The 21,576-nt window shown below is 44.0% G+C and overlaps 1 protein-coding gene across 5 annotated transcripts in view; it reads right to left on the bottom strand.

The window, feature by feature from the left end:
* The window catches only part of ATG4D (autophagy related 4D cysteine peptidase), a 90,058-nt gene that overhangs the window by 50,186 nt on the left and 18,296 nt on the right, over window positions 1-21,576 (bottom strand). For all 5 annotated transcript variants that reach the window (XM_058168463.1, XM_058168462.1, XM_058168467.1 and 2 more), the window contains 4 exons: window positions 20,095-20,159; window positions 19,817-19,965; window positions 19,311-19,389; window positions 18,640-18,716 (listed from right to left, as the gene is read on the bottom strand). In XM_058168463.1, the coding sequence (XP_058024446.1) occupies window positions 18,640-18,716; window positions 19,311-19,389; window positions 19,817-19,965; window positions 20,095-20,159 (370 nt within the window). The remainder of the gene's footprint in view (window positions 1-18,639; window positions 18,717-19,310; window positions 19,390-19,816; window positions 19,966-20,094; window positions 20,160-21,576) is intronic.

The raw sequence follows: 21,576 nt of genomic DNA, 5'->3' as shown, positions 1-21,576 counted from the left end.
AGCCACCGCCCTTTCCCAGGCAGCCACTAGTTCTTCAGACGAGCCGTGAGCTAGATCCTCGGGAAATGGCCCAAGCTCCATCAGAAACCTCTCCGGGTCCATCAGGTGCCTGGGAGGGAACCAACGAGTCGGCCCCGTCTCCCTGCGGTGGGGGTTGGTGGTTCGAAAGTCAAGTCGAAGGAGCGAATGATCCGACCATGACAGGGGTTTGATGATTAAATCCCCTAATTCTAGATCATTCAACCACTGCCCAGAGACAAAAACCAGATCCAGTGTGTTTCCCCCGATGTGAGTGGGACCCTCCACTAACGGGATGGAGAGATATTCTTTTTGTTCTGCGCATGCGCAAGATGGCGCTGTTCTGAATATTCAAGTCGGTGGTTTGGTGATCAGCCCGGCTGATGGTAGCATTGTGGTCGCCTACCTAGCCATTTTCGCCCCCCGGCCCACTGCGGACCCTTTAGGACCCACGGCTGCCGAGAACGGAGCCGGGAGGGCGATCGGTGGATGGCGACAGCCATTTTAGGCGCGGGGGATGAGATGGCGTTCTGGTCGGCGCTCCGGTCGGCGCTCCAGCCTCCCCCGGCCTCCTCCTTTGTGCTCTCCTGCCGCAAGGACAACTGCGGTCTCTTCGATATCGGAGGTGAGGAGGGCGTCCTGGCCTGTTTCTTCGGCCTGGTTCCCCGACAGTGGCGATGTCAGCTGTGGCCCCCCGTCTGCTTGGGACTTTGGGACTTATTGTAACTTCTCTTGGGCCCCCTGTGATTTCTTGGGAGCTGTTTGGGGAGACCGGTTTGGAGTTGTCGGGACTGGATTGGAGTTGGACTGGAGTTACTGGAAGTTGCTGGGAGCTGCTGGGAGCTCCATCTGGAGACAGCGATGGACTTGGATGGTGGCTTGGATGGTGGCTACGGAGTGCCCCCCCCCCTATTTTAGGACCCGGGTATTACCTTTGGACAGACTGTTTTCATCTATGCCCTGGATTATTTAAGATCTTGGTTATGGATCTGCCAGGATTGCACCATGGGTCTGGTCGATATTGTATATTTTATATCTTATACTTTATATTTTACCTCTTATACCCCATATCGCACCATGGAGATTGACTGTCCATTTTTCCATCCTATGTCATCTTATACCTGGATCCTAATCAGAGAGCTACCTCAGGATAACATCTTTGATAACATCTTTGTCAGTCTGGGACGATCCACCTTTCTGCTGACTTTTATTTTTATTTCATGCGCTACTCTTTACCTGAACTTTTGCACCTGCAAGGTGCCCCCGCCTCGCAGGAACGGCCCTCTACATTACCGAAGGCCAGCCTTAATGAGGGGTCTTGGGACCCAGAGAGGTGGCATGCGTCCAGAAAGAACCTTTGGGGTTTTTTAGACAGGGAATTTTTAAAGGTGGGGGGAGGGAAAGGATGGGTATTGGGGGTAACCCGTCGGGGAGGGGGCCAGTTCCTGCATGTGCTTGCGGCATCTCTACAACAGGTTCGAAGGTAACGGGGGATGGTTATGTTCCTATTAGTGAGGGTGGTTCCATCTGCATGGTAAGTAGGAGGGGCAGATATGGCGGAAGTGAGGGGCCGTATCATTTTCCGGGGGTGCGCGTTCGCTGTTTAAAAGCGATCGCTCGCCCCGGCCCCTCAGACTCTTCCCGTTCCCCGAGTAGCCAGAACCCTCTGGGCTTGGGACTTTGGCTGATACTGTGCAATGCACGGTCCGTCGTCAATAAAGCCCCCCTGATTCATGATTTTATACAGGGGAGGGCTGCAGACCTCATGGGCATTACGGAGACCTGGTTGGGCACGGAAGGGGGGGTTACCCTTGTCGAAATGTGCCCTCCAGGTTTCCGAGCATTCCATCAGCCAAGGGCCCAAGGTAGGGGTGGGGAGGTGGCGGTTGTTATTAAGGAGAGTCTAGAACCGAGGGAGACCACTATACCTCAGATATCCGGTTGTGAATCCCTTTTTGTGAAGTGGGGTCATAGAGTCCAGGTGGGCTTGTTGATCACGTACCTGGCTCCTTGCTGCGTGACAACAGCCCTGCCTGAGCTGCTGGAGATGCTCGCTGGTGTGGCGGTGGAGACCCCCAGACTTATGGTCATGGGGGATTTCAACTTGCCATCGACCAGCGCGGCATCGACAGCAGCTCGGGAGTTCATGGCTTCCATGAAGGCCATGGACCTGACTCAAGTAGTTGATGGCCCTACTCACATCGGGGGAGGCACACTGGATCTGATTTTTATCTCTGGATAGTGCTTGAATGATCTGGATTTAGGAGATTTAGTCATCGAGCCTTTGTCATGGTCAGATCATTCTCTCCTTCGTCTGGACTTTCGGACAGCCACTCAACACCGCAGGGAGACGGGACCAATACGCTGGTTCCGTCCCAGGTGCCTGATGGACCCGGAGAGGTTCCTGACGGAGCTTGGGCCGTTCCCTGAGGGTCTGGCCCACGGCACGGCTGAAGAACTAGTCGCGGCTTGGGAACAGGCCGCGGCTGGGGCTCTAGACCATGTCGTGCCTTTGCAGCCTCTGACCCGGCGCAGGTCTCAACCAGCTCCTTGGTTTTCCGAGGAGCTGAGGGAGATGAAATGCCGGAGAAGACACCTAGAGAGTGCCTGGAGATCCAGCCGTTCGGCAGCTGACCGGACACTAGTTAGGTCATATAGTAGGACCTACCTAGTGGCATTGAGGGAAGCGAAGCGTTTTTACGTTTCCTCCCTCATTGCATCGGCAGATAACCGCCCGGCCACCCTGTTTCGGGTGACCCACTCTCTCCTTCAACAGGAGGTGCGGGAGGACCCCTTACAAGGGCGCACCGAGGATTTTAGCGTTTATCTATACGATAAAATCGTTCAGCTTCGGGATGGGTTGGATCAAAATTGGGTAGATCCAGGTGAGATGTCGGAGACTCGTCTTGTTGAGACTGTTTGGGATGGGTTTGACCCTGTGACTCCTGAGGACATGGACAGGTTGTTGGGGAGGTTGAATGCCACCACATGTTTACTGGACCCGTGCCCCTCCTGGCTGGTGCTGGCCACGCAGGAGGTGACACGAGGCTGGCTCCGGGGTATTATTAATGCTTCTTTGTTGGAAGGGGTTTTTCCTGCTGCCTTGAAAGAGGCAGTGGTGAGACCCCTCCTCAAGAAGCCTTCCCTGGACCCAGCTGTTTTAGGAAATTATCGTCCGGTCTCCAACCTTCACTTTGTGGCGAAGGTTGTAGAGAGTGTGGTGGCATGTCAATTACCCCAATATCTGGATGAAACTGTCTATCTAGACCCGTTCCAGTCCGGCTTTCGTCCCGGATACAGTACGGAGACGGCTTTGGTCGCATTGGTTGATGATCTCTGGAGGGCCCGGGACAGGGGTTATTCCTCTGCCCTGGTCCTATCAGACTTCTCAGCGGCTTTTGATACCATCGACCATGGTATCCTGCTGCACCGGCTGGGGAGTTTGGGAGTGGGAGGCACCATTTATCGGTAGTTCTCCTCCTATCTCTCTGACCGGTCGCAGACGGTGTTGGCAGGGGGGCAGAGATCGACCGCGAGGCGCCTCACGTGTGGGGTGCCGCAGGGGTCGGTTCTCTTACCCCTCCTGTTCAACATCTATATGAAACCGCTGGGTGAGATCATCAGTGGTTTTGGGGTGAGTTACCAACTGTCCGCTGACGATACACAGCTGTACTTTTCCACCCCAGGCCACCCCAACGAAGCTGTCGAAGTACTGTCCCGGTGTCTGGAAGCCGTACGGGTCTGGATGGGGAGAAACAGGCTCAAGCTCAATCCCTCCAAGACAGAGTGGCTGTGGATGCCGGCACCCCGGTACAGTCAGCTGCAGCCGCGGCTGACTGTTGGGGGCGAGTCATTGGCCCCGATGGAGAGGGTGCGCAACTTAGGCGTTCTCCTGGATGGGCGGTTGTCTTTTGAAGATCACTTGACGACCGTCTCCAGGAGAGCTTTTTATCAGGTCTACCTGATTCGCCAGTTGCGCCCCTTCCTTGACCGGGATGCCCTATGCACGGTCACTCATGCTCTTGTTACCTCTCACTTGGATTACTGCAATGCTCTCTACATGGGGCTCCCCTTGAAGGGCACCCGGAGGCTCCAGTTGGTTCAGAATGCAGCTGCGCAGGTGATAGAGGGAGCCGCTAGTGGCTCCCATGTAACACCACTCCTGCGCAGGCTGCACTGGCTACCTGTGGTCTTTTGGGTGCACTTCAAGGTGTTGGTTATTACCTTTAAAGCGCTCCATGGCTTAGGGCCGGGTTACTTACGGGACCACCTACTGCTACTTACGGGACCACCTACTGCTACCGCTCTCACAGAGAGGGACTCCTCAGGGTGCCGTCCGCCAAGCAATGTCGGCTGGCGGCCCCCAGGGGAAGGGCCTTCTCCGTGGGGGCTCCCACCCTCTGGAATGAACTTCCCCCAGGACTCCGTCAACTGCCTGACCTTCGGACCTTCCGCTGCGAGTTGAAGACATATCTATTTATTCGCGCAGGACTGGCATAGAAATTTTTAGAAGTTTTTAATATTTGGATTTAAATTTTATGGGGTTTTATGGTCTTAAATGGATTTTAATTTGGCCTTATATTTAATAAGTTTTTAATTACTGTTTTATTGTGCACTTTTTACTGTTTTATTTGGCTGTGAACCGCCCTGAGTCCTTCGGGAGAACGGCGGTATAAAAATTTAATAAATAAATAAATAAATAAATAAAAACTGGGTCAGGTCCAAGGCCGTCATGGAAGCCATGAACTCCCGAGCCGCCGTTGACGATTCACCAACCGATGGCAGATTGAAATCCCCCATAACCATAAGTCTGGGGGTATCAACCGCCATCCCAGTTAACGCCTCCAGCATGGACATACTTCCAAATTAGATCAAAATATATAGAAGATACAAAGACTAATCAGATACAATTGGAGCAAAATGAATTGGATAAAATAATATATGGGAAGGACCAAAAATTAATTAGTAAAACATATAATTTCTTGTTACGGTATAAAATGAAAGAGGAAATAGTGAAAGATATGATTAAATGGGCAAGAAACTTTAATCATACAATAGAACTAGAGAAGTGGGAAAAGATGTGGAGATCAAACATGAAATTGACAATATTGACAACATACAAGGAAAACCAGATGAAGATGTTTCACAGATGGCATCTTCCACCAGCTAGAATAGTAAAGATGTTCCCTAGTAACTCACCAAAGTGTTGGAAATGTAAGAGTAACTATGGAACATACTATCATCTCTGGTGGACCTGTTCGGTGGGAAAACAATTCTGGGCTAAAATCAAAAAGTGGTTAGAGGAGATAATACAGGAATCAATAAAGGGAGAGCCAGAACAATTCTTATTAGGAATTCCAACAGAAAACTATACAAATGATACACAATACTTAATACTACACATATTAACAGCAGCACGTTTAGCTTATGTGCAAAATTGGAAGAAGGAGAACCCACCAACAGAAGAAGATTTAATTAAGAAAATCCTAAAATGTACAGAGATGGATAAACTCACAAAAGAAATCAAAGAAAAAGAGGATATAGAATATTATAAGGTCTGGTGTAGATGGTATGAATGATTGGAAAATAGGAAAGATAATGAAAATTGAACAACAGGGTAAAATGTAGGTGAAATAAAGGAAGATAGATAATATAAAAGTAAAATAAGATAGAATTAAAATATGTATAAATAGTAAGAAAGGACCGCTTTGAATAGCTGATAAGAAACAGTGATATATATATAAATGTTGTATGTTTGTCTTGTGTTTTAATGTGTTCAAAAAAAAGAGAATTATTTAACAGAGTTTCCAGGTCTTTTTTTGTAAAAGTGGGCTGAAAATACTCTATTTTTGGCATTTTTACAAAAACTGTTAAATTTACACTCAATTTGTGATCTATTGGAAAGCAGTAGGAGAATGAAATTTTATATTTGTCAACCTTGTGTTGCTAAGTTATTATTCACAAAGTTTTGCGTTTCTCATACCTTTTCTTCCAGAGATATAAAAAGCCAAACTTTACCCTTTTTTCACGCTGCAGTCATTTTTGGCCAACTTTGCTCCCAATTATCTAGATGGAGATCGCTCATGAGAATGTTTTATTATTTTGTTTAATAGAGCACAACAAGTTGTACAACATGGCCAAGTTTTGTTTCTCTCAACAAAATATTGCCGGAGATATTATGTCTCAAAGTTGTTGAAATCTTACTGTCAAAGGCTGTATAGGGTCATACAAATGACTATATCTCCGCAAGTATTGCATCGACAAACATAACACTATACCAATGTTCATTGAGGACGTGTATGCATGTTCACACCAAATTTCATCAAAATCCGTGGTAGCTGACCTGGGAGCCCTAGACCACTTGACATGGAATGACCCAAAATCAATATGACCCAGTCTTATTTTCAGGGAAACATGGTATTCATACTTTGAAATATTAATACTGTGGGGTTAGATAGTGTCCTGGGATTCACAATTCTGGTGAATTCTGGTTTGAGAGATAAAATATTTTGCTATTTTATTATTAATATGTGAAAAATACATATATTATAAAAATATTAAATACATTTTCCTACAATAATGGCAAATTCTAGGATCATCTGGTCATTTTCTCCTACAGTTCCAATAACTACCACTTCCTCAACCATTTCTTCCTTGTTAGTAATTATTAAGTTCAGTGTAGTTGATCTACTAATTTCTTCATTTATATTTTGGCCAATTAAATTATCTGAAAGGAATGTCAAGAATAAGTTGGATCTCCCACTGGATGTTCAATCTGATTCCCATATTTTTCAGTAACTGAAAAATCTCCCATTAGCACACTGGTATGTTTCCTGGATACTGTGGTCATCTGATAAGATTCTAGATCTTCTGCTTGGTTGAGTGGCCTGTATGTTTCTTTCTGGTTTTCACCCTTAGTATTATGATGTCAGCCCTGAAGTTGGAAGGTAAAGGGAAATAGATTGCTTAAGCAATTTCATGATAAATACCCACATAAGCCAAAGGGACTACCTGGATGGGCGGGGGGAGAAGTCCCCAACTAACTTCTCTGTGATCTTGTTCTTTCTTACAGGAAACTTTCTTCAATTGAAGGGTGGCAGTCCATCAACCCTGAAGTTGGCTGAACTGTGTGTCAGCCTCCGCTTTAATTTAGTGTATTTCTCCTACTAGATTATCTGACTATTTTATTACCTTGTTAAACGTTTGCTCTACTGATTGTCTTACATGCTTTATGGAGAAGAGGGGGGAGGTTTTCACTGTTCCCAGCGTCGGCTGACATTGTATGTGGGGGAGAGAGGAAATGCCATTTTCAAAACCAGAGGTTTGAATTGTGTTGGCGCGTGAATGTAACAGCAGCTGCTGATTCCACATTCCATTCGGAAGATTGACAGAGGGAGAATATCGGAAGTGAAACTACACGTGACTGAGGAGAAAGAAGACATTGGACTATTATTGTATGACCTCTAGTAGGGGGAGGGTTCAGGAGAGAATATGACTCTGGGGATTTGATTTACTTCCAGTTCCAGCTTTGCTTTTCACCGCATCCAGACTTGTATGATAAAGATTACCAAATTCTTCAACATGATGAAGTTGGGTTTTTATTTTCTCAAACACTGATCTGGGGCAGGCTGACATTAAGCTGGAACACACCCAAAATCAGTCATCCCGGATCACAACCGAGGGGACTGAAAAAAAATTTTTTCCCCATAACGATGTCGGAGCACGAATATGAACCTGATGAGGAACAGCTGGCAGACATCTCATCTCAGGACCATCGCAGACAAGCTGATAAAAAATACTTTCTGGGAAAAAAGCCAATCTCAGAAGATGAGCTGGAGGAGTCAGAAGCAGCTTTGGCAGCCACATCGGGCCCTCCCAAATACTCAGGAATTTCTGCAGAGTGGCTGGAGAAATTACAAATAGAGGAAAAACAGGAGAAAGCCAAACTGGATTTTAAAAGTTTTCCAGACCCAGGGAAACCACAATCCGGAGTTACTAGACATAAACAACAAAGAAAACTCTCTGCTTGGCAACAGGAGCAGCAAATCAAAGATCAGTTACAGATTGCAGAAGCTGTGAGACTGTATCGTGAGGCGAAAGAGCGACAGAGATATCGTGAAAGGTATGAAAACCCCACCCAAACGCCCTGGGGGGAGAGGGAAGAGGTGGAAACAGAAATTTCAATGGCCACCGGTGATGCAGCATACACCAGAGAGCTTCAGGAAGACCGAGAGCCTGAGCTGCGTTCTCCAGGAGCCGCAGACATGGCCACGGGTCAGGGGGTCCCCACTCCACAAATGTTGCCTCGCAGAAGGAAAAAACCTAAAATTCCACCAATTCCCAGAAAGTTTGATGGGGACCCCAAAGAATTAGGCTTATTCCAGGCTATGGTGGATAGCCACATGCAAGAATGGGGGGAAGATTACCTGTCAGAAGCCTCTAGAGTAAGAAGCGTGACTCAAGTCTTGAGTGGTAGGGCGGCTTCCTGGTACGTGACTTTATACCAAGAGGATTCCCCTCTCCTAAGAAACTACCATCATTTTATGGCCGCCCTGAGAATGAGGTTTGAGGACCCCTTGGCAGAACAAAAGGCCAAGATTCGCATGCGGTCCATCAGACAAGGGAGGAGACCAGTGACCGACTACAACCAAGAGTTCAGTGATCTGGTACCTCTCATGAGAGGGTGGTCGGAAGTGGCTCTTTTGGACTAATACAAAGATGGCCTTAACGGAGAATTATATAAATTATGTAGAGCCCGAGCATCCCCAACTACCCTGCATGGCTGGTACACCCTGGCAGCAGAAATGGAGATAGACCTAGCCAAGGACCGCCTGCGAACCGATCGTAGCTGGAGGCAAACCCAACCTCAATTCCAGAGGGAACCAACCAAGGATTCTGTTGCACTGGAGAGTGGGAAGAAGAAACCCACAGGCTGTTTCAGATGTGGAAAAGAAGGCCACCGAGCCGCTGATTGTCGGGCAAAGCTGCCGCCAAAGGCGACCCCTAGTGGCAAAAAACCAACGGCGCAGGTGGAACCAAAATCGCGAGAGATCGCAAAGAGGGGAATAGATGACGCAAAGTACGCTCCTCCCATCGAGAAGGAACTTGGGACTCCGACCGGGTCAGATGACACCGAGCCATCTTCGGAATCGGATGAGGACCTTTTGGTGAGTTGGAAAGGGGGGCCCCTTACCGTTCCTGTACAACTGCTTATCCCATCCTCAGGAATGCAAGGGGAAATGCTAGCCCTCCTAGACTCTGGTTGTACCCGATGTATCTTAAGCCCCGAGGTGGTGGAGAGAATGGAACTGAGACTAAAAACATTAAGCAGGCCCATAGCCTTCTGCCAACTAGATGGATCGATTGCGGGGGGAGGCCCAGCCCACTTTGTGACAGAGCCCATAGAGATGACCATAGGTGACCATAAAGAAATCATAAACTTCATAGTTGCTCCAGGAATGGACCAACCTCTCGTGCTGGGTCTCTCGTGGCCCCGAAAATGGAACCCTAAAATAAACTGGAGAACAGGGGTGGTGCGCACAAAGGCACTAAAGAAGAAGAACATAATTTTAAAAACCCCTGATCCTGATTGCCCTGAGAAACTAGGGGCGATGGTTGAGCGCCTAGAGGGGGAGGAAAAAATTCCTAAAGAGTACTGGGAACTACGAGAGGTTTTTAGTGAAAAGGCCTCTGACGTACTGCCTCCCCATAGGCCCACAGACTGTGCAATAGACATTCTACCAGGAGTGAAACTCCCAAAACCGAAATCTTACCCCATGACCCAAAAAGAATTAGGGGAATTACGGAACTTCATAGATAAAAATTTAGAACGAGGATTCATTCAACCGGCTAGGCCTCGAGTTGCAGCCCCAGTCATGTTCCGGGAAAAGAAAGATGGCACCTTTCGCTTGATAGTTGACTATAGAAATCTAAACTGTGTGTGCGTGGAAAATGTATACCCCATGCCTCTTATGAAAGACATGCTCGCCCACTTAGCCAACGGAAAGTTCTTTACTAAACTGGACTTACGAGAAGCGTATTACAGAGTACGCATAAAAGAAGGGGATGAATGGAAAATGGCGTTCAATTGTCCCCTTGGTTGCTTCCAATTCCGAGTCTTACCATTTGGGTTGCAAGGGGCCCCAGCAGTTTTCATGCAACTAATAAATGAGGTTCTCCATGAACACTTGTTTAAAGGAGTTCTTGTTTATCTTAATGACATACTTATCTACACTGAAACCATGGAGGAGCATGTGAAGCTAGTAAGAGCAGTACTTAAAAAATTGCTGGCCGCTGAACTTTATGCAAAATTGTCAAAATGTGAATTCCACCAATCAAAAATTGACTATCTGGGATACCGTATTTCCTCTGATGGCTTGGAGATGGACCCTGCCAAAGTCCGAGCAGTACTAGAGTGGGCACCTCCTCGCACCCGCAAACAATTACAGAGCTTTCTGGGATTTGCTAATTTTTATCGCCAATTCATTCCCTCTTTTGCTGACATTGCCCTGCCAATCACCAATCTCCTCAAAACAAGAGGAAATACTAAACCCAAACCATCCTTACCACTGGAGTGGTCAATGGAGTGTCAGGCCGCTTTTGAAAAGTTGAAGCGATTGTTCGCCGCCGAGCCTGTCCTCAAGCACCCTGACATGGAATCCCCATTCGTGGTTCAAGCTGATGCTAGTGACGTAGCAGTCGGAGCAGTTTTACTCCAAACCAATGCTAAAGGTGAGCTACAACCATGTGCTTACACATCTCGTAAACTCACTGAAACAGAACAGAGATGGGCCATCTGGGAAAAGGAGGCTTTTGCAGTGCACTGGGCTTTGCAAACATGGAGACAATTCTTAGAGGGGGCCAAACACCCTTTTGAAGTATGGACTGATCATAAAAACTTAGAAGCCCTGAAAACTCCCAGAAAGCTATCACCAAAACAAGCTCGATGGACCCAATACTTTAACCACTTTAATTTTGCCTTGCGCTACATTCCTGGGGGAAAGAACTTCCTCGCGGACGCCCTTTCCCGTTTACCTCAGTACAACAGTACTCGCAAGGAAGTAGCACGGCCTATACTCCCAGTGTAACAGCTAGCAGCCCCAGCGATTACTCGTACCCAAGCTCATACCGATCCGATGTTACCAGACGACCTCACCAATTCGCTCAAGGAAGCCTTAAACAAAGATGACTGGTTCTTAGCCCATTCGCACGAGTGCACTCTTCGCGATGGACTAGCTTGGGTAGGAGCAAAGTTATACGTGCCTGCATCTCTGAGAGAGGTCATACTTCTACGTTGTCATGATGCTAAAATGGCTGGCCATTTTGGATTCGTCAAAACCTTACACCTCCTGAAAAGACAGTTTTGGTGGCCAGGTCTTAAAAAAGACATTGAATCCTATATAGCAAGCTGTCCTGTTTGTGCATCAGCTAAAAGACCACCAGGGAAGCCTCCTGGATTGCTACAAACAGTAGCCCGTCCAGAAGCCCCATGGAAAGAAATATCCATGGACTTCATAGTGGAATTACCTGAAAGTGGAGGAAATACAGTAATCTGGGTGGTTACTGACCTGTTCTCCAAACAAGTGCACTTTATCCCATGTTCCAAAATTCCTTCTTCAAAAACGTTGGCAAAACTGTTTGTCCAACACATCTACAGACTCCATGGGGTTCCTAAACGAATAATCTCTGACAGAGGGGTGCAATTCACTTCTAAGTTTTGGAGAGAATTTTTGCGGTTGATAGGCTCCACCCAAGGTTTAAGCTCCTCCCATCATCCTCAAACTAATGGTGGCTGTGAACGCTCAAACTCAGTACTGGAACAATACTTACGATGTTACATTAACTATCAACAAGATAATTGGGCAGATTTAATACCATTTGCGGAAGTGGCGTACAATAATTCTGTTCATAGCAGCACTGGATTCACCCCATTTAAAATTGCCTCTGGTCAAGAATTTGTCCCCATTCCCGAACTCCCTGAACAAAAACCATTGATTCCGTCCCTGGCTGAATGGATTGAACAATTGCAAAGTACATGGAAGATTACACGAAAAGCTATTGATGATGCTCATCACTCACACAAAAAACAAGCAGATAAAAAGAGAGCTCCTGAAAAAAAGTTCCAAGAAGGAGATAAAGTTTTCTTATCTACTAAATATTTACAAACAACTCAGAAATCTAAAAAACTTGGACCAAAATATGTGGGCCCATTGCCCATCGTGAAAATCATAAATCCAGTAACGGTCCAACTGGAACTACCTAAATCTCTCAAAAGAATTCACCCGGTTTTCCACGTTAGTTTGCTCAAACCTGAGCACACATCCCCCTTTAGACCAAATCCTACTAAGGCCCCTGTACCTATCCTCATCAACGGAGAAGAACATTTTGAAATTAAAGAAATTCTAGACTCTAGAAAACGTAGAAATAAAATCCAATATCTTGTAGCATGGAAACACTTCCCTCTATCACAAGCTGAATGGGTTAACAAAGAAGATATGCAGGCCCCCAAAAAACTGGCACTATTTTATAACAAATATCCTGATAAACCCTAACTTTTCTTTTTCTTTTCCAGGACTAACGTCCTTCTTTCGAAGGAGGGCCGAATGTCAGCCTCCGCTTTAATTTAGTGTATTTCTCCTACTAGATTATCTGACTATTTTATTACCTTGTTAAACGTTTGCTCTACTGATTGTCTTACATGCTTTATGGAGAAGAGGGGGGAGGTTTTCACTGTTCCCAGCGTCGGCTGACATTGTATGTGGGGGAGAGAGGAAATGCCATTTTCAAAACCAGAGGTTTGAATTGTGTTGGCGCGTGAATGTAACAGCAGCTGCTGATTCCACATTCCATTCGGAAGATTGACAGAGGGAGAATATCGGGAGTGAAACTACACGTGACTGAGGAGAAAGAAGACATTGGACTATTATTGTATGACCTCTAGTAGGGGGAGGGTTCAGGAGAGAATATGACTCTGGGGATTTGATTTACTTCCAGTTCCAGCTTTGCTTTTCACCGCATCCAGACTTGTATGATAAAGATTACCAAATTCTTCAACATGATGAAGTTGGGTTTTTATTTTCTCAAACACTGATCTGGGGCAGGCTGACACTGTGGCCATTTTCCTTTTTGTAGGTTTCTCTAGGGAGTTTCTTTTCTCATTGCTTCAGGGCTGACACAGCCTGGCCAAGGGGAAGATGTTCACCAAACTAGATCTGCAGGACGCATACTACCGGGTCCAAATGGAAAACTGCTTTTAACTGCCCACTGGACAGCTTCCAATTTAAAGTAATGCTGTTTGGATTACAAGGGGGCCCTGCTGTCTTTATGCAATTAATCAACAAAGTGTTGCATGAGCACCTATACAGTGCTCATAAAGAAGCATCTTATAGGCGCCCCTATAAGGGAGTCCTCGTCTATTTCTATGACATTCTCATATTCTGTGAAACAATGGAGGAAAATGTAAAACTAGTGTGCTAAGCTATACGTCAAGCTGGCAAAATATGAGTTCCACAAAACCACTCTAGACTACCTGGGCTACCAAGTATCAAAAGAGGGGGTAGAAATAAATCTGGCAAAAGTCAAAGCCATACTAGACTGGCAGCCCCTTCGCACTGGCAGACAACTTCAAAACTTCCTAGGTTTTGCCAACTTCAACAGTATCAACAGTATCAACAGTAGAAACCTTCAAATTTCTGGGTTCTATCATATCGCAAGATCTCAAATGGACAGCTAACATCAAAAACATCATTAAAAAAGGACAACAAAGAATGTTCTTTCTGCGACAACTCAGTAAGCTCAAACTGCCCAAGGAGCTGCTGATCCAGTTCTACAGAGGAATTATTGAGTCTGTCATTTGCACCTCTATAACTGTCTGGTTTGGTTCTGCAACCCAACAAGAAAAACACAGACTTCAGAGGATAATTAGAACTGCAGAAAAAATAATTGCTACCAACCTGCCTTCCATTGAGGACCTGTATACTGCACGAATCAAGAAGAGGGCCATGAAAATATTTGCAGATCCCTCGCATCCTGGACATAAACTGTTTCAACTCCTACCCTCAAAACGACGCTATAGAGCACTGCACACCAGAACAACTAGACACAAGAACAGTTTTTTTCCCGAAGGCCATCACTCTGCTAAACAAATAATTCCCTCAACACTGTCAGACTATTTACTGAATCTGCACTAATATTAATCGTTTCATAGTTCCCATCACCAATCTCTTTCCAATTATGACTGTATGACTATAACTTGTTGCTGGCAATCCTTATGATTTGTATTGATATATTGACCATCAATTGTGTTGTAAATGTTGTACCTTGATGAACGTATCTTTTCTTTTATGTATACTGAGAGCATATGCACCAAGACAAATTCCTTGTGTGTCCAATCACACTTGGCCAATAAAATTCTATTCTATTCTATTCTTCTATAGGCAATTCATCCTTTCTTTGCAAAATAGCCATGTTCATAACAGAACTATTAAAGAACGGGAGGGGGGGCATCCGAAACCCTGCTCTGGTCAACCCCTATCCTGGATTTTAGAATGTCAGCAGGTGTTTGAGATACTAAAGCGACTGTTTGTTGAGGAACCAATCCTCAAACACTCTGACCCCAACCAGCTGTTTGTAGTGCAAGCAGACGCCAGTGATATCGCTGTCGCCACGGTCCTAGGCCAAAGAAATACAGGTGGAGATCTGCAGCCATGTCTTATACTTCCAAAAACATAACTGACACCGAAAGGAGATGGGCAGTGTGGAAGAGGAAGCTTATGCAGTCTGGTGGGCCCTGCTAACCTGGAGACACTTTCTACAGCACAGTCCAATGCTGTTTGAAGTCTGGATCAACCATAAAAACTTAGAAGTGCTAAAAAAAACCAGAAGACTCTCCCGAAAGCAGGTTCGATGGGCACAGTACTTTAAACGGTTTAACTTCGAACTAAAGTACATCCCGGGAAGGAAGAACCTACTCACTGACACCCTATCCAGAAAACCACAATTCAACAATAAGCTGTAGGAAGTAATCCATGCAATCATTCCCTCCTCCCAAACAGCAGCACAAGCAACCACTTGGTCACAAAACAAACAGCTAAACCTCTGGGGGGCGGGAAACATGGAAAAAAACTTAAAAAGGGAACTACTAATAGACCCCTGGTACTAAGAGGCACTACCCCTTAAAGACGAACTAGCTTGGAAGGGCTGACAAATATACATGCCTCAAAGCCTACACCTTCAAGTGCTCCAAAAAAGCCACGATGCCAAGTCAGCTGGACATTTTGGATACTTAAGATGCTGCATCTCGCCGGGAGGCAGTTTTGGTGGCCAAGAATGAAGAAAGACATTGAGGACTGTGTGAAAAGCTGTGCCACTTGTGCAACCATGAAGAAAAGACTAGGTCTGCTCCAGCAAGTGGCAGACCTGTCCCAAACATGGAAGAAAATTGCCATGGATTTTATTGTGGAGCTTCCCCACAGCGGGGGGAACACGATCATTTGGACCATAGTGGACTTGTTCTCAAAGCAAGCCCATTTCATAGCTTGCCCAGGACTCCCATCATCAGAAAAGCTGGCTAGATTATTCATCAAACAGATTTATAGGCTGCATGGGGTGCCCTGCAGAATCATATCAGATAGGGGAGTCCAATTCACGGCAAAGTTCTGGAGGGAATTTATAAAGTCCATTGGGTCATCACTTTTCATCCAAGTATGAATGGGGCAGCAGAACAAGCCAATGCAATGATAGAACAATATTTGAGGTGCTATGTAGACTACCAGCAATCGGATTGGGCAGAACTACTGCCATTTGCAGAGGTGGCATATAACAACGCAGTACATAGCAGGACAGGCCTGTCTCCTTTCCAAATCACAACTGGAATGGAATTCGTCCCAATGCCTGAATTGCCAAGAGAACCCCCTTCATCCATGTCATTAAATAAATGGACAGAATTCCTGAAAGGATTGTGGGAAAACACTAAGCACACTTTGAGGGAGGCGGCAAAAACCTATAAAAGACAAGCTGACAAACGCCAATCCCTCCAACCGCAATTCCAGTGGGAAACTGAGTATACCTATCCACAAAATATCTAAAATTAAAATTAGCCTCTAGGAAATAGGGTTTGAAGTTCGTAGGACCATTCCCCATAGTAAAGATAATTAACCCTGTAACAGTACAATTGAAACTGCCCCGGCTGTTGGGGAAAGTGCATCCGGTCTTTCACTGTAGTTTGCTGAAGCCAGTAGCAAGCTCACAGCTCAGGCCACTAGATCGGGCAGCCCTGAAATCGATTTTGATTGAAGGGAAAACACACTATGGGATTTTCTAAAATCTAAAAGGATTTTAGATTCCAGAGTGCACAGGGGGCAATTACAGTACTTAGTCTATTGGAAGGGGTATCCCCTATCCGAAGCTTCCTGGGTGAAAAGTTGAAAGGTAAAAACAGATAGATTGCTCAAGCAATTTCATGATAAGTACTCCCATAAGTCAAAGGACTACCTGGGGAAGGAGAGCTTAGGGACTTCCTCAACTTTTATTTATTTATTTATTTATTATTCGAATTTATATACCGCCCTATCTCCCAAAGGACTCAGGGCGGTTTACAGGCATATAAAACATCAATATCAATATACAAATTAAAATAATCCTTAAAAAAACTTATTCTAGCGCCCGAATTACTAACTTCTCTCTGATCTTATTCTTTCTTACAGGAAGCTTTCTTCAATTGAAGGGGGGCAGCTTGTCAACCCTGAAGTTAGTCAAACTGTGGGCATTTTCCTTTTTGCAGTTTTCTCTAGGGAGTTTCTTTTCTCATTGCTTCAGGGCTGACACAGCCTGGAGTGAAGGGGCCAGGGAGTGGGGTGTAGAAATAGCTGGAGTATTGTAGCCTAAATGAAATGCCTTCCTGTGGGAATTGAGGATGTTGGTGTAGGTGTTCGAAAGGTAGAGACTTAGGTCACCTAGCAACTGGACTGTATGTTGACTGGACCATGTGTCTGGAGACTCTGGAGGAAGTTGTAAATGCTCCAACACCGGAAATTTTTAAGAAAATGTTGGATAGCCATTTGTCTGATATGGTGTAAGATTTCCTGCCTGGGCAGGGGGTTGGACTAGAAGACCTCCAAGGTCCCTTCCAACTCTGATATTATTATTATTAAGTGACAAAGTTTTACTTTTAATTGGGTGAAAAACTGGTGGGAACGTAGAGCCGGTTTTTCACCAGGAACATGCCAACTTGGGCCTCTTGTGGTTCAACAGGCTAATGCAGTCTGTTATTAACACAGCTGCCTGCAATTACATACAATTACTGCAGGTTCGAGTCCCACAAGGCCCCAAGCCTTCCATCCTTTATAAGGTAGGTAAAATGAGGACCCAGATTGTTGGGGGGGCAATACAAGTTGACTTTGTATATAATATACAAATGGATAAGACTATTGCCTTACACAATGTAAGCCGCCCTGAGTCTTCGGAGAAGGGCGGGATATAAATTCAAATAAAATATATATATAAAAAACTTGATATATCCCAATAAAATGTTCTTTGAGGAAATTGCCTGCCTCGGAGATCTTATTGAATGGGATGTATTACTTGGAACCTTGACACATGAATCTCTATACAAATGGGCTTATTCGTGTGTATTATACTATTATTGCTTCTGTGGGGTCTGGTTTTTTAAAGAAATTAAATCCTTTCAATACTGTATTCCATTCATAAATTCCATCTCATCAGGTGTTAAAAATACCAACAAGCCATATTTACTCCCTCTTTACTAAATCTTCTAATTTTCTCTGCATGCTCCCCATAATTTGTGGCCTTGAATATAGCCCTTCTTCATCTTCTGATGTATTCATGAGCATCCCTTTCTTTTTATTGCTTCCTTATTTATTATAAGATTATGGATATGGACATTTTTTAGGGTGGTTCTGGATACTGATGCTTCCCTTCCCCTCCCCCACCATCCCAGATTTAGTTTAAAACTTGCCAGATAACCTGAGCTGATAACACTTTTCCTCGGAAAGAAGTATCAAGATTTAGGAAGTTTTTACATTGTAATGCAAAAATGATGTAATGATACCTTGACTCATTACAATGGCTTTTCTCTGATGCTGAGAACAGTCTGTCAAAAACTGATAATTATATTAATATTGGATCTTAAGTTTAACTTTAAGATCCAATATTAATATAACCATCGCGTTAAGTGTAAGGTCTGCTTTAATATTTACACTGCATGTTCTGCTTCTAAAAGGGGGGGGGGGCTAATTTACTACTCATTGTTTACGATGTTCTTGTTCTGCTTTCAATATCTGATTGAATCCAGAAAATCCCATTCAATTCTCAATCTATATAAATTCAAGAAAGTAAAATTTAAAGATAGCTCCAAGCCTGACTTCCAAAGTGCCACATTATAAGAATTTCTGGCCATAGTAAAATCTACTTTTCTTCTCCTTATGCTTGATCCTACCTCCAGTACTAATATGTATAATTTGGCTATAACAACACGAAAATACTTTCTTCAAACAGAGTATTCTTCCTAATATTGGGTTATTTCTGGAGTTCTAATTGCTTTCTTTCATGATTTCCTCAACTATTAGATTCCTTAAGTTCAAAGAGATATTGATAAAAGCTCACCTCTACAGGAAAGTTCTCCTTAGTGGTATCCACAAAAGGCTGGCAGTAATGGGGATCCAAGTATAATAAGAAGTCATCTAGGCAGCAAGGGAAGTAGGAGGTGGAAATAAGCAATGCATCTTAGTATGACTATCTTCTACTTGAAAAAAAACTACACTTGTCAGAAGAGACATGGACCACCCAACATGCCTTTAGCTGCTTTTTCAACAAATTGCCTCCTTTTTGAATTAGTCTGCTGCTTAACTGGTAGCAATTTTACGAATAGCTATTAGCTTTTTCCCCATTTACCAAGGATAATTCTACTTTTTATTAGGTAAATAACAGGAGTTACCTATATGCAGGAATATTCTCCAAGTACAGAGAACAACTACTGCCTTTTTAGCTACAATCCATTCAGTTCCAACTAGATAGTTCTTTCTTTTCTAAAAATAAGCAGCTCCAAAAAATAAAAAAATCCCTGCTTATTTACTTCTTTTTATATTGACCATTCTTCAAACAAGAGCAACTTTACCATATGCATTGGTTACTGTATATTAAGAATTTGGGTAATAAATTTACTGGCTATATAGTTTAGTGTAGAAGTTAGAAAAGCTGATTTGGCTTATATCAACCTATTATTAGGAGGAAAAAATAGATTAGAGATTTCTGAGGTTCACAGTGAAATTGATTACCTTGATATCCGACAAAGTACAATGAATGTTTTGGTTTTCCTCCAATAATTCCAATGCAGAAATCTAATTTCAACAGCTCCTGCAGGATAAGGTTTAGAATTCAGGAATTCCACCAAATCTTTGTTCTTTTTTTACTGTCATATTCAACCCCCAGTACTTATCTAGGAGAGAGACTATCACTTTTCAACCACATTGGACAAATGTAGGGAAAGAGAATGTAAGTGGTAAGAGTTGGAAAAGCTGATAATTCAATTTACTGTTATTCCTGATTTGCTGATTTTGTAAGAGCAATTTTCTTGCCTTAGTTAAACAAATGGGAATATGTACAAGGAGATTCTAGAAACCATCTCCTACACAGACATTGTACAATTCTGCTTACAGAATATTACAACTTTGAGACACAATCAATATGTCTTTTTCATGAAATCAGTTGGAAAAGAACAAGACATCAACATGGATTGTATGTGACCCTGGTATCCCACTATTTGCACCTGTTCTCAAGTCACCTTGATGCATTCCACATAGGCAGGATTAAAAGTCTCTCCACCCAGCCGCATGGGCACCAGGATAATGATTGCTTTCCATTCTGCCTCAGGATCCCATGGAGTCCTGCTGTTATTCTTCTTGGCTAGGTTTGCCACATCCCCTTTGTACACTATGGGGACATGAAAGAAGGGAATTCAGTCATAAACTATATGGACAAAAAGCTGGTTAAATCCCTTTGACTGTCCTGAGACTTGAGCCTAGGACAAACCTGCCCAATTCCCCTTTCTCCAAACCTTACCTGTGCAATCCTGAGAAACATATATTACCAGGTTGCCTGCTTCTATGGAGCAATCCACTGCTTTCCTACAGGAACAAAATAGCACACTTCAGTGGAACAGTATCCTGCCAATTTTCACAGTTCAGATGATTGTCATGGGAAGGAGGATGGAAAGTAGGCAAACCGTAAACTTATTAATAGGAAATATCCTTGCTGGAATAAAAAGAAATTGGGCTCAGTTTGGGATAGCATAATGATGTAGGAGTCAGAAAAGCTTCCAAGATGCCATTGCTGCTCCAATACATAAAACTGTAGAATCTTTTATCCTCTTGATATTGCCGACCCACAACTCACAGAAAATTGAATCAACATAGCATGCCAGGAATTCTAGTTTAGCAGCATTTGGGAGGCCATAGGTTCCCCTTTCCAAATAAGAATATATTTGGCTTGCAATGTGACAGCTTCTGAAAAATTCAGATTCTAAAAAGATGTGAACTTTGCCATGTATTGCCTTTCTCTTCTTTTTCATAATTAATGATGCAATTCATCAACGACAAGAGAACCAGCAAAGTTCTATTGTTACTATTTTCAGTAAAATTTGGAAACGTTTCCTGCACTCTAAGCCGGCATTTTAAGATTTAGTGCTTTAGTCAACCATTCTGAAACCTTGTGATAACAGAGTTTGATTATCCTTGGTTGTGTTATCAAAAAATTCCCAAAATAAGAACTTGGAGCATTCTTGGCAGAGAACCTGACTCTCACATAGCTAGCTGAGCACCCAATAGAATACTGAAATAATTAGGAGCATGCAAAATGTTTCAATGTTAACCATTTGAAACATCCACTTTTTAAATTTGAAACAAATTACCATATTTTTCAGAGTATAACACACACTGGAGTATAAGACGCAGCTTTGTTTTTGGGGAGGAAAATAGGGGGGAAAAATCTGCCTACCAGGTATTCATCTGGCTAGTGTCCTTAGTTTGGTCAGCTTCAGCACATTACTTTGCTGGTTTTTTATCCTCTGCTTGGGGATAAAAAACAGCTTCTAAGGCACAACTGAGAGGAAGCAGCAATGAGAAAAGCAGGCAAAGCACGGGGAGATTGCTTCATTTAGGGAGATCGCTTCGCTCGGCTAGCACCTAGTTAGAACTGAAAAAAAAGCTTCTAAAGAACAGCTGAGAGTCAGAGCAAAGCATAGAGATCACTCGCTAGCGCTTCGGTTAAAGCACACTGGAGAGTCGAGGGAGCAGGCAAAGCTGGGAAGATCACTCACTAGGACCTCATTAGCACCTTGTTAGGGCTGAAAAAAGCTTCAAAAAAGCTATGTTCCAAGTATAAGATGCACCCAAATTTTCAGCCTCTTAGGGGGGGGAAAGGTGCATCTTATACTCCGAAAAATACAGTATTTCAGTCTCAAAACATTACCAAAGTGATTGAAACAGCCTATTTCAGATGCAGAACAGCTATTTCAAATTAGAATTAATTATTTTGAACTCCGTC

Source organism: Ahaetulla prasina, chromosome 2 (assembly GCF_028640845.1).
Source record: "Ahaetulla prasina isolate Xishuangbanna chromosome 2, ASM2864084v1, whole genome shotgun sequence".
Taxonomy (NCBI): domain Eukaryota; kingdom Metazoa; phylum Chordata; class Lepidosauria; order Squamata; family Colubridae; genus Ahaetulla; species Ahaetulla prasina.
The sequence above is the reverse complement of the archived record's forward strand: the minus strand, read 5'-3'. Positions and strand labels throughout refer to the sequence as shown.